The sequence below is a fragment of the Strix aluco genome, chromosome 20 (assembly GCF_031877795.1).
Source record: "Strix aluco isolate bStrAlu1 chromosome 20, bStrAlu1.hap1, whole genome shotgun sequence".
Lineage (NCBI taxonomy): Eukaryota > Metazoa > Chordata > Aves > Strigiformes > Strigidae > Strix > Strix aluco.
Genome location: NC_133950.1, coordinates 6,215,111 through 6,227,911, shown reverse-complemented (window position 1 = coordinate 6,227,911; position 12,801 = coordinate 6,215,111). Strand labels below are relative to the sequence as shown.

Sequence of the window (12,801 nt, the reverse complement as noted above, 5' to 3'; positions counted from 1 at the left end):
TGCAGGGGAATCCCGTTCACAATATCTCATCACAACTAAACCACCTTCCTTTAGGGACTGAAGAAATCCCACAAAGCCTCTAAAAGCAACATCAGGCAGATGAGAAGTGGTAATTGCTCCTGCTGATCCCCCCCCAGCTCAGGTGGAGAGTGCAAAGTCTCTCCAGCAAACACTGCATTCGCTAGCCCAAAATTGCAAAGATTTAGTAACAGCCCACTAACCTTCATCATTAGAACAATGGTATTGAGTGCAATCATGACCATGATAAAATACTCAAAGGGAGGGGACACCACAAATTTCCACATCTTGTACTGAAAAGATTGCTTGTTCTGAGGCATGTAGCGGGTCAGTGGCTTGGCACTTATGGCGAAGTCTATGCAGGCCCTCTACAAAATAAAAATGGGTTGAAAAGAATACAAAAAAAGGGCTGGCAGTCTCTACCACTTAGGATATCATTTGGAGAGAGAGTGGAGCATTTAGTGGAGGATGGTATTTCTAAGTGTTTCTCATACACAATGCGAGTACTGACTACCTCGTAAAATGTAGCACAGGATCCCCAAATTGTAATCACTTTTGGACACTCGCTGAAATATTAAACCCCACAAGACTCCTATGGCCCCCTGCAATCCTAGGAGACATCCTTCCATTGCAGCTCAGCTCCCGGCTGGTCCCAATTCCTTCCCACTTAGGGAACAGAGTTATAAATCCACAGCCTCACTTCAGAAAACACTCTGCCAATTCCTCCTGATATGTAACTGTAGCAACTGGAGGACTGGTAAAGATGTTATCTGTGTTTAAAAAAAAAGTATTGTGAAACTAAGGTATGTTCTCACACATAGCAAAGCCCGTCCAGCTAATAACATTTCATAAAATGTGAACTGTACTCAACCAATAAATTATCCAACAAATATTACTGGGTGAACTCTCAAAGACCCCGTTAGCTGACTATTTCTCTTCACATTATTATGAGTATAAAACTGCATTAAAAATTGATTTCTACCCACAAGAAGTTTTGATTCTGGAGCATTTTCTCATCTTGGATTTAGAAAAGAATTCAGTCTTAAATTAGTGCAAAAATATTCTCTGCCTAGTTGAAAAATAATGTGAGTAAAGCGTCTCTAAATATTCTGCTTTATTTTGGACTTTTTGTTCATATAGACAAACAATGCACTAATTAATAAATTAGATTAAAAAGTAATCTCTTTTAATTAGAAATCAGGTTTCAGTTTCAAAATAAATGAAAAGAGATGGTTCTTTGCACAACAGGTCATGGAGGCTGTGGGACCCCAGACAAAGGATGATGTGGATGCTAAAATCTGCATGATTTCAGGAGGAAACCGGATACATTCATGGAAGAAAAGTACACAGACACCCCTAACTAAAGAAAAAACACGTCCAACTCAGGAGGTTCCTGAGCTGAAAATGATGGCATTTGTGAGGGCATTAAAGAACAGCCTCATACATACTTGCCCTGGTCTTATACTCTTCCCAAGACATCTACTCTCAGCTGCTGTTGGGAGGACATCATCTCAGCCAGGCACAAAACTGGCCTGGTGAGAGAAGGGCTCCTTTGGGGAGCTGTAGCAATTGTAGTTCAGTTTGATCTCTGATGACTGGCCTCTAAAAGGCCAAAGATTTCTGTCTCCTTCCACACCTACATGCTTGAGCTAACGTGCAAGCTTATATTCACTTTGAAGTGGAGGTGTGGCCCACGGGGACGTGTGACAGTGCTTACTAACATGCGGCATTTGGGGGCTCTCCCTGGTTTTGTTTTTATGCAAAACCTGAAACAGTCTGTAATTTGCTTGGTCTCTACACCACACACCCTCAGGTAACAAGTGCTCTAAAGACCCCAGATCACGGCAGAGACGAGGAGTGGGCTTCCAACAGAGTATTGAGGTGCTCTGAGCCCCCAGGTGCTAAGTCCAGATTCAGAAGATGCAGGTACCTCGTTTTTCTCAAGGCTGCACTCTGACATCACTTTATCTCCTTGCTCTTGGAAGGTGATGATGATTAACGCCACAAAGATGTTCACAAAGAAAAAAGGGAAGACAACAAAATACACCACATAAAAGATAGACATTTCCATTCGGTAGCCAGGGCTGGGACCCTGTTCCTCGTAGGTAGCATCCACCGAGTGCTTCAGCACACTGCAATCAAGCGCAAAGAGAGAAGAAAAGTCAATGAAATCAGTGTGAAGCACCAATGACACCCTCATAGTCACTCACTGGCCTTCACTCGCATGGAGGGTTTTCCATGTATGCTCAAGTCAAACTCACTCCCATCTTTATGGCTGGGAAGAAGTTTTCCTTGAGGATATTTTCAGGGAAACCCTTGCTGTTTTCACCATTCTGCAGAACGATGGAGATTTGCTACATACAGATCCACTTATCCCCCTGGCCAAGGGGAGAGGATACAGTTAGATCTGGCTTCTTTTCTCTGGTTAACAGGGATGAAGTAAGGGTGGGAAAAGAAAGGTGCTGATGATCTCCAAGTAGTGGAACACAGTGAGGGACTGGAGAAGGGAGACTGATGCTGTATGTTTTATTCTTTATTTTATGAAATAGCTGAAAGTGGAGAACAGGGAAGGCCTACTGTGGAGAAACCCTGAGCATGAATTGTACTCCACATGTCCCAGCAGAAAAGCATGCCAAAATAAAGTCATATGCTGAATAGTAAACATAATTTTGGGACTGTCACATACAGCATACTTTCAGCATAGGTCACAATACTTTTTCCCCTTATTTTCTTATATTCCCATTATCAACTTTACATCTGAGAAAGGTGTGTAAGTCCAAATGACTGAAGCAAGCAAGTTATTAAGTACTGAAAACTGCCTAAGCATCCCTGTGCAAGCTTAGAAGAACGTCAAGAGAAATGCAGAGCCCTGTTTGCTCATTCACCCAATAATCACACAAGGGAAAGTAAAAGCTTAGCTGATAAAAGACTATTCTTATCTCACAGGCCACGTGCCATTTACGTGTCACTCAGAGCTGCGGAAAGCTGCCACTACCTCTGTGATCACTGACCCTGCTAGTCCCGGGTACTCACGTTGGCCACCCTTCGCCTGTGGAGACGGTGAAGAGCGTGAGAAGAGCCCAGAGAACGTTGTCATAGTGGAACTCATATTTTTTCCATTCCCTGGGCTGCGCCTCCACCTCATTTTTTTCATAATCGAGGTACTGACCCCTAGGAAAAACAGAGATTCAGACCAAATGAGAGAATTAAACCAAATCAGCCATTTCATATGACTCACTGAGGAACATCGAAAAGCCCCAGTAACAGAGTCCAACTGTGCTATGTATTAAAGATAAATAAAGAGACAACCCCTAGGTTTGTAACAGAAGTAAAGGCTATCTTTTGAGCCATTTCAAGCCACGGGAGCTGGACCTGAGGTCTAGAAATGAAAGAAATTGTAAGCTGGACATTCATCCATTAGACAAAGCCAGCAGTTAACAGCACGCTGGCTCCCAGATTGTCTGACCCCACAGAAAACTGGGCTGCTTGGTGCGGAAAAGTCTCTGGCTCCTACTTCAGAGTTGGATCTAACTTCTAACTGTGTCCTGCTTTGAGGGGCTGAGGGACTTGGCATCTGGAGAGTTCCCCTCCAACCTACATTTTTCTACAATTTCACATTTATTTCTGTAATATATCTGCTTTGTTGCAAGGAAGAACTGCAGTGACAGCCTCTGCAGCTGCTGTGTGCACGCGGTCCCACCAGGGACATGCCCTGCGTCTGCAAGGCGGCCCAGGAGGGGTAACACAGGCAGACCTGGGCAATGCTGAGGATGTGGTTTAGTGCCAAGAAAAAAGGCAAGTGAGGAAGATACGTGTTGTGTTGAGTAAAGCACCTTGACAGTCTGCTGCAAAAGACAAAGCGTGACAGGGCTTTTAAAGATATTCAAATACTGACCCCTTTTCTAGCTAATTAGGAGCTCTTTAATTTCCTACCAACTCACTTCTAATTATTTATTCATTATGTCTTTCTAATTCATATGAGCCCTAAGAATCAAGGCAGCAGGCAGCAAAAGGAGTCACACCATCCCTTCAAAAACCCCTTACCTTAAAATCACACCTAGCCCTCCCAGGGAAAAAGAGCCTGCTCCCGTGCATCATTAAGCATTTGGGTAAGCATTTGCTAAATCAAAGGCAGGAATGATGCAGTTATTAAAACAACAAAAGGGAAAATTCACCTCTAGGGTAATTGTGCTGAAGCATTGCTCTTACTTACAGGAGACTCATCAAGCTCAGCAGATACCTGGCTGATGCAGCTTTGGGACAGTCAAGGGAGCTACTGCTGCCAGAGCAAAGTCGGGCTCCCCCCCCAGCCCCTGCCCCCGGCCATACCTGCAGTCCTTTTCCAGCTCCTTCGACTCATCAGTGCAGTAGAAGAATCTGCCTTTGAAGAGCTGCACAGCAATAACGGCAAAAATGAACATGAATAGCATGTAAACTATGAGGATATTGAGGACGTTCTTCAGGGAATTCACCACGCAGTCAAAGACAGCCTGGGGATGGAGGAGAACAAGGTTAAGGGGTAGAAAGAAAAGTGCATCTAACATCTTGGCATCTAGCTACGCTTGGGAGTAATTACCCAACTTACAACCCACAAATGATTTCATGGGCTTGTACACCAAGTTCTTGACCAAGAGTCGTGCTCCCACTGTGAGAAACGACACTGGCTTCCTACATCTCCTGCTTTCTCGGCTAATTTGGCTGTGCCACAGAATTTTCTGGTGCTGCCCATAAAATTTCTAAAGACAATCACAGCTCATCGAGATAAATATTAGTCCTAAGCAAATATTTCCATGGCCAATTATGAAAAGAAAAACGTACTTATGTTTAATTTATTCCCAGTGGATAGGTATAAACTCATCAAATAATTTACTCGTTGACCGTTATTTGAACTGTTTGTATAATAAGGAAAATATACCAGATACAAAGCAACCAAATGCTTCGAATAATGTTTTTTCTAATGAACTGTCTATCAAAATTAAGTGTGACTAATCTAGTCAGCATATGTCACTTCTGAACTCCCTGCAAAGAAGTTCTCAAATGCATTTATTATTTGGTTGTTAGTCACTGATTCATTGTTACAAGTAATTTGCAGTTTAATTTTAGTCTGAGAAGTTTGTCATAATAATAGAAATTGAGCAGTCTTACTGCCCAAGCACGGGGTTTGTACAATACCGTTCCTGTTTCTCTGAATGGAAGTGAATAATTCACAAAATTACACTTCTGATGCTACCCAGAAATCCTGAATTAAAACACTGGAAATATCTCTAATCACCCCATTAATCTTGCTGATTGTTGCATACAAGGCCACATCCAGGAGAAAAAAAACACTGAAATCATTTTGAAGACAAACCATATGAATATGACTTCTGCTTCACATAAAGATTTCTGAATACTTCTTTAAAAGTGGTACTATTACTGTGTAAAATGGCTCAAAAATAAAGAAGACATTCAATAAAAAGCAAGTGTTTGGCATCCTGCTGTAAGACTGAGCTCCTGTTGACTGTTTTATGACCTAAGAGCTGTACATTTCAGATTTCTAAGCAAATAATGACCATTTTCTACATTGTTCAACATCACTATTCCTTATCTTTTGAGGTAAACTTAGTATGCATGAAAACATAATTATTTAAGCACGAATTGTAGGTAAGGACAAAAGCAAATCTATCTAACAGCTGACCCTGATATTTATGTGCCACTATGTGAAAACAGGAATTGCCAAACATAGTTTCACCACTGCAAAAGCACCCATCGCTTTTCCCCCATCCCTCACAGAAAAGAGCCTGCAAGCAGTGATGCCACATGAAGACGTTCTATAATAGATATTCAAGAATTCCAAAAACTCAGAAATTACTTAATTTTTTAACTCCTTCCATTCTCTGCTTCCAGGTCCTGACTGTATTTCAAAGCATTCGTGGTGTTGAATAAGTAACCACAGGCCATTATGTTTATTTTACTTTGTAACTCAGTATTCTAGAGATGAAAGGGTACTGCTATAAAACTCCGCACTATATATTCTTTAACAGAAAATACGAACAGATTAGAAGTCCTCATACAGTAGTGACATTTCTCGTTAGACAGACTGTGGAAAATCTTGCAATATTCATGTTAAGTTCTCTAGGGAAAGTCAGACACTCCAAAACCTTTTTTCTCCTATATCATTTCTAAGAGCGTCACACTTACAAACTGCAATTTAATTTATTTGCATTTTTTCTTTTCTTTTTTTAGAAGTTTGATTTTAATATGGATTCACAATAATTCATAATATTGCACACCATGTTTGCAAAAGAAACAAGTGTTCGACATTTGCTAAACATCTGCACAGCTATTTTTATAAATCTGGCAAAGAGATGAATTGCAACAAAATAAAAGGAACAGAAATAACTTGGATTAAGTTTAGTCCATCAGCTTCCACTCAGATCAGTTGCAGACCTCCAGAGAAGGAAACATTTGTGGTTAATTCTCTAACCTTTAGTTTTGGCAGCCGTTTAATAGTCTTCAGAGGTCTTAGGACCCGCAGAACTCGCAATGACTTGATTGTGTTGATGTCCTTGCCTTTGGTTCCTCTGCAAGGGATAAAAGGCACAAAAACAACAGAGGGAATAGTTTGGTCCTCAGGTCACTAACTAGAATATCTATAGGTACCCAGTGTGGTTTTGGTTGTGGAATTGGTTTGGGTTTGGTTTTTTTTTACAGGTTTTGGGTGCCATCCTCACCATGGATGCAGACAGTACTAGTGAGGACTGCAGATGAACAAACGCCCACTTGAGACGTGTTAATCACCGCACAGGAGGAAGGCTGTGGGCAGGACATAGTCCTTGCAGCATCTGGCCACACGCGCTCTCCAGCCTTCGCTCACTTCCCAGCTACTCACCAAGCATCACCCAGGAACTGGTGACCTTCCTGCCCCAACTCCCCACCTAGGCAATGGTCAAATCCAGGGCAGCAGCACACCTCGGCTGCAGCCACCAGGAGAGAAGGCTCAGTGTCTTCATCCCAGCCCCAATCAGAATTAAGAAAGTCAGACTTGGCTTTCCTCCCTCCCAAGCACCTGGGTGAGACAGGAGGGTGTTTCTCTGCGTGCTCCTTGCACTTCTCTGGCACGGACAACGTGTCTAGACAAGCAGACAGTGACCAGAGGGAACTGGAGCCTTCATGGTGAGGGACAGAGCCACTCCATGTCCGTACCCTCATCCTCGAGTCTCTCTTGGAAGACATGCTACCAAATCCATGCAGGAACATGTAATATGACAATATATTACATGCTTGGAACAGTGCTAGGGCAACTTCCCACTTACGCATGCAGGTTCTGTAAGTCACTTTTTTTTTTTTTTTAGTTTTTGTTAAAACTGAGTGCAAGACTTGAGACCATTCCTCTTGTTACCATTAAGAGGTTTTTAGGGGAAGGACAGAGTTCCTTTCCTCGTGCGCTTCCAAAATAAATCAAAAAGACAGTTACATCTTCTTTCAACCCAACAGCAAACAATGACATTCCCCTCCATTTCATATGAAGTGAAAAATGGGATGAAAATCTTTAACAGAGTTTTATTCATGACTGTAGGTTTGGGTCTGAGATTGTATTGAAGTAACACAGGTGTGAATGAATAACATGTTGAACAGATGCTGATATACCTATTCTATGCTCTTCCAGTTTGCTAAACATTTCTCTTCTCCAACGGGAAAGCAATAGAAATACAAGTAACCCAAGAGACCCACAAGAGGGATGTGCAGGCAGTGGACTGCAAAGCTTCCCCCCCCTCCCGCATGCAGCCAGCCCTATGCACTGTCCTAAGGGATAAACACCAGGAGTGGAGCAAACCACCCAGTTTCATGGCTGGCTGACCTTGCTCAGCCCTGGAAGGTGTCTTTTTGCAATCTATCCACTTCTAAAAGACTCGTAACTCAGTACTAATAGTGTACTACTCAATCCTAGCACTGGACTGGAATCTGCAACCTAGAAACTCGCATTCCTGTCTCATCTTTGGTCTCTTTCTCAAATTACCAGTCACTGCAGTTGTCCTGAAATGCAATAAGCAGTGAGACATGAGAAATTTTTGGAAAGCCGTGAGTTGCATCCCAGTGACTTATACATTGAGCAAAAGTTGTCTTTGCACATAATTTAATAGAAATGGAGAAGAGGGGGAGCAGGATGGAGATTTACCTATCCTCTCTCTATCTCCTCTTTCAGGGCTGCTTTAGGGCCATTTTAATCAGCTGCAGATGGATCCTGACTGCTGGCATGGCTGTAAATCCAGGTGATTGAGCTAATACTCACAGAGTTACAGGACTGATTTAATGCTGCTAAATAACTATTATATATTTAAATGAAGTAATTTTTGATTCCCATTAGAGACACTTTAATCTGGTCGAGATGAAGCAGACACTGCCAACATAGCTTTTACTGGCTTTCTCTTCAGGTTTTAGCATAACTGAAGATCTGGCCCATGTTTGGCTTTGCATACTTGCTTTCAAATTACCAACTCCTAGCAAGAAGTGATTCTGCCACAGTGACTGCAGCCATCCCCTTGTCATCATAGCCTCCAGCTGAGCCAGCCAAACTGGAGCTCACCTACTCCCCACGCAAATTTGTCTGATCCTGAGCAATGCCCTGGCTGCAAAACAATTTGTTCAGCCTCTTGAGGAGGATGTCAGCAGCAGGAGGGAAGTAGAAGGGGAAATAGGTTACCAGGAAGGAGATACCACTTGGCTTAGCTAGCCTGCCTGTCCCCATGGCTGATGGTCACCCAGCACATACCTGTCACATTGGCTGCCCCTGCTGCTCCCTCTGCCCTCTTCCCTCTAGAAAGCCAAGCAAATCGCTTGGGTTGCTCCATGTTGCCCAGCCATTTGAGGTTTAACTGGATGAGGAAGCCAGGGCAAAGCAGGTGAAGAGGTAGGAGCTCAGGAAAGTAGAGGTGAGAGGTGAGTGAAGGTGAGAGGGTTAAGGGACATTTGGTTGGAGCAGTAGGAGAAAAAAAGAGATGGGATACCTTGGCCCAGAACTATATTCCAATCACTTGTGGCCACGTTTCTGGTTTGCAGATTAACACACAGAGCCCAGCTTAGCAGCACCACCACTGGCAGGTAGCAACCAAAGTAATAAACCTCAACAATCCTCACCTGGGCTGAAGCAGAACCACAGAATATTTCTGCATGGTGTCTTCCAGTGGTCCCGAATCCAGGAGACCTAAACACCTATTTACTATCACAGAATCATTCAGGTTGGAAAAGACCCTTGGGATCATCGAGTCCAACCCTCAGCCCGACTCTACAAAGCTCTCCCCTACACCACATCCCCCAACATCTCATCCAAATGACCCTTAAACACATCCAGGGATGGTGACTCCACCCCTTCCCTGGGCAGCCTATTCCACTGTCTGACCACTCTTTCTGTGAAAAATTTTTTCCTAATGTCCAGTCTGAATGTCCCCTGTTGCTGCCATGCATTTGTGCTAAATAACAACCGTTAAGGCCTCCTGGAAGGGAAGTTCAGACGAGAAAGATATTTCTCAGCTCTGAAGGAGCTAGCTCAGGTCTCACAGGGCTGGCTCCAAGCCTGAAGCAACAACCTCTGTGGTCTTAATATTTCTAGAAAGGTTAAACAGACCTACTGGGGACTAGTGAATAGGTGGGGCAGAGCAAATCCTTCCTCTTGGGTCGATGAGAGAAGCTGTTTTCCCCTTGCAGGGGGAGGCGTGCGGATGACTGCACTGAGAGCTTGGAGGTGAAGGGCAGACAGCTCCAGTCCTGCAAAATTCCTTCTGCATGAATGAAGGACACTAAGAAAGGTTGATTTTTTTTTTTTTTTCCTTTCAGGCACCTAAGCAAATAAAGAGCGTGAGCCAATTAAATGTTAATGGGATTTATGATCTAAGTCATATACAGAATCCTGAAAAACAATACTTATTTCTTGTCACAGTAAGGTTCCTGCTATAGGAGAAAGCTTTTTCAATGGTCTGGTACTCTGAGCTAGAGTAATGCAAATTGCATTTTAATTAAATGGATCTTCTGCAACTATTTCAGCCTGTCAAATAAAACCTGAAGGGTTGTTTTTGGTGTTTTTAAGAACCCCTTCTGCCAATATTGTTTTTACAGCACTCTAATACAAAGCCAGATGTTCCACAAAATAAAAGGTCCAGAAGGAACTAGGATTCAGTCAAAAGGTGTATACAAGCACACATTTGACCAGAATATTTCTCACAACAAAAATAAATTTCTATGGAAGGACAAGATCTTAGGTGTCTGCAGAATAACGACTACAAAATTCAGAAGAGCTGCAAAAGAGCAAGCAGGATAAAGACAGAGAATGAACAGAAGCCCAGTGGCTTAAAAAAAAACCCCAAAAAACCACCATGAAGAAATAAAATGCATTAGGTCAATTCTTGTTGCATTAGGCCAGTTCTGTTTTTTCTAGGGCAGTTTGCTTCTCATTTATTTAAAACATTAAAAATACTTTAAAAGAGCTTTGCATGGGTTTTTTTTCCTTTAATAAATAAAAGATCCTTTAAAAAATTAATAGTTCTTTAAAATGGAAGCTTCTTGTTTCTGTTGCTCCTGCCAGCAGCTCTGATTTCACATAACATGGGCCTCTTAGAGTCATGTCATCAAATATTCAGAGTAGGGTGGAGTCACCGCCTTCTGCAATTGCCTGAAATCCTCAAGGAAGAAAGTGAATTCCTCCACCAAAGAGTAAGTGAGGTCATGCAACTCTGCCCAAACACAAAGCCACCCTCTTCCAGGGTCTAAACGATCTGGTTTCCTAGACAGAAGAAAGAAACAAGTACCCAGTTTGCCGGACCACATCAAAGACCTTTCTTTGCATCCTTTTCATTGCATCTCTGGGTTATCTGCTGTGGAGGACCCCACCCGAGCTCCTGCCCTGCTTGGAACTGGGGTGAGAGACGATGCAGCTCTGCCTCCCCCTCCGTCCCTGAAGCAAATCTGCGCTGTACCACACTGACGACAAAACTGCCACCTCCTTGCAGATGGTTAAATGCAACTTTTGCTACCTCCTTCTTTACAAATTGCTCCACCAACCTCTCAAAAAGCTCTCTACACTCTGTTTTCACGTCAAAGACTTTTCACCAATGTCAGAGGCTGACAGCCTGAATCCCAGCTGGGTCACATTGCCCAGACTGCACAAAACTAGGCCTGAAGCTTCCAGCATTGCTAATGCAGTTTAGAGGTGCAGTCCTCTGAAAGAGAATAAAACTGCTTCTTTAAACCTACTTATTAAGATTTTCATGAATTGCAACTCACACGTTAATGATGTATCCACTAAGTCATCCCCTCAAATCTTTTTGGTACAAATATATCTGCTTATCAAGGTTTCTGACTCTCTGGTCCACTTGGCTTTCTAGTCTGCTTCTATCCTCTGCCTAAAGAAAATTAGGATGAATGAAGATTGTTAAGGGAAAATACGTTTCACTGAATAATGAGTAATAAAGGGACAAAGGAGTCGATGCAATGGGTGTAACATGGTTTGTTTCCACAGTGGCAAGTGTGTGTAGACACATTTCACAGGCATAACAGTGCAGCAAGAGACAGGAATAACATATTACCCCATGAAACTCCTAGAGAGAGATTCCAGCAAGAAGAAGACAAAGAAAGAGCAGAGTCAATGACAAACAGAAACATAAGGCTATACAGTGCATCCCATGCACATACAGGTATGTGCTGGCAGATAACCCCATCCCCTGTCCCACGCCCACCAACTCAACGTTCATAAAAATAAACAAGCAAGGAAGCAACAGATTGGCCATACAGCGCATACCCACACATCCCCCACGGTGCATCAGCCCTCTGACTGACAAGCAGACAGGGCAAATACACCTTCATCCTCCTGACACTGGGAGGTAACAACCTTGGTTGTTTGGCAAATGCTGTTCGCTTTTGTGAAGAGCAATGTGAAATTCTGTGCATCTCAGCCACCTTTCTGTTGTTGAAAATGTAAAAATGCAATCTCTTGCTGCTATTCTTCAGCTATTTCTATTGAGCAAGTACATTTTACACCTGGGGCTGATAAATTTTGATGGAAAATTTGCTAGCTTGCTTTAAGATCCTCTACTTCTATTTCCCTAAAGACTAAAACATGTCTGTAATGTTTGTGGCATGTTTATCTCTAGAAAAAGAAAGGAATTTCTCTTTGAAAATTGCTAAACAGAATTGCTAAACAGAAGATATTATTTTATTATCATCATCATCAGTATTATTAATGTTTCTAGCATCTCACTGGGGGCCTTGTTTTAATAATTTTTTTTTTTTTTTTAAAAAACTACAGTCAAGCACAGAGTAGCTTCTAAAGAGCCACAGGCAGAAAGTAGACTGATAGCTGGTTTGAGAGGCTGAGATGGATTTTATGAACCTTGCAGCAATGACTGATACCATCTTGTATGCCTAAACAAACATAGGCTGTTCTAATATTCTAGATGGAAGCATTTCAGGGAGCTCTGTTTTTCCTAAGTTTTCAGCGACGTGTCTATTCAGCACGAAGTTGATTCCCATCACCTTCACTGGACACCGATGAGGTCAAGAACATGCATGAATTAAATCACACCCACTGAGTGGCAATCATGTATTCTTGCAAACAGAAACTGCTAACAGCCACATTAAATACATTTTTACAGTGACACTGATGATGAGTGACAGGACTGTAGTGTTTGCTGGAAAAAGCCCACTAACAAAACAATGAAGATTACCCAGTTTATTCTCCAAAAGCTCGTTTTCAGGATTATCAAATTTCAGCAGGCTTGGTGCGTCCGTGTGATTTAACCAAACAATGCCGCT

General features: G+C 42.5%; 1 protein-coding gene across 13 annotated transcripts in view; it reads right to left on the bottom strand.

The window, feature by feature from the left end:
* The window catches only part of CACNA1B (calcium voltage-gated channel subunit alpha1 B), a 311,813-nt gene that overhangs the window by 61,493 nt on the left and 237,519 nt on the right, over positions 1-12,801 (bottom strand). For all 13 annotated transcript variants that reach the window (XM_074846045.1, XM_074846033.1, XM_074846035.1 and 10 more), the window contains 5 exons: positions 6,485-6,581; positions 4,348-4,508; positions 3,052-3,189; positions 1,949-2,150; positions 222-386 (listed from right to left, as the gene is read on the bottom strand). In XM_074846045.1, coding sequence (XP_074702146.1) covers positions 222-386; positions 1,949-2,150; positions 3,052-3,189; positions 4,348-4,508; positions 6,485-6,581 — 763 coding nt within the window. The remainder of the gene's footprint in view (positions 1-221; positions 387-1,948; positions 2,151-3,051; positions 3,190-4,347; positions 4,509-6,484; positions 6,582-12,801) is intronic.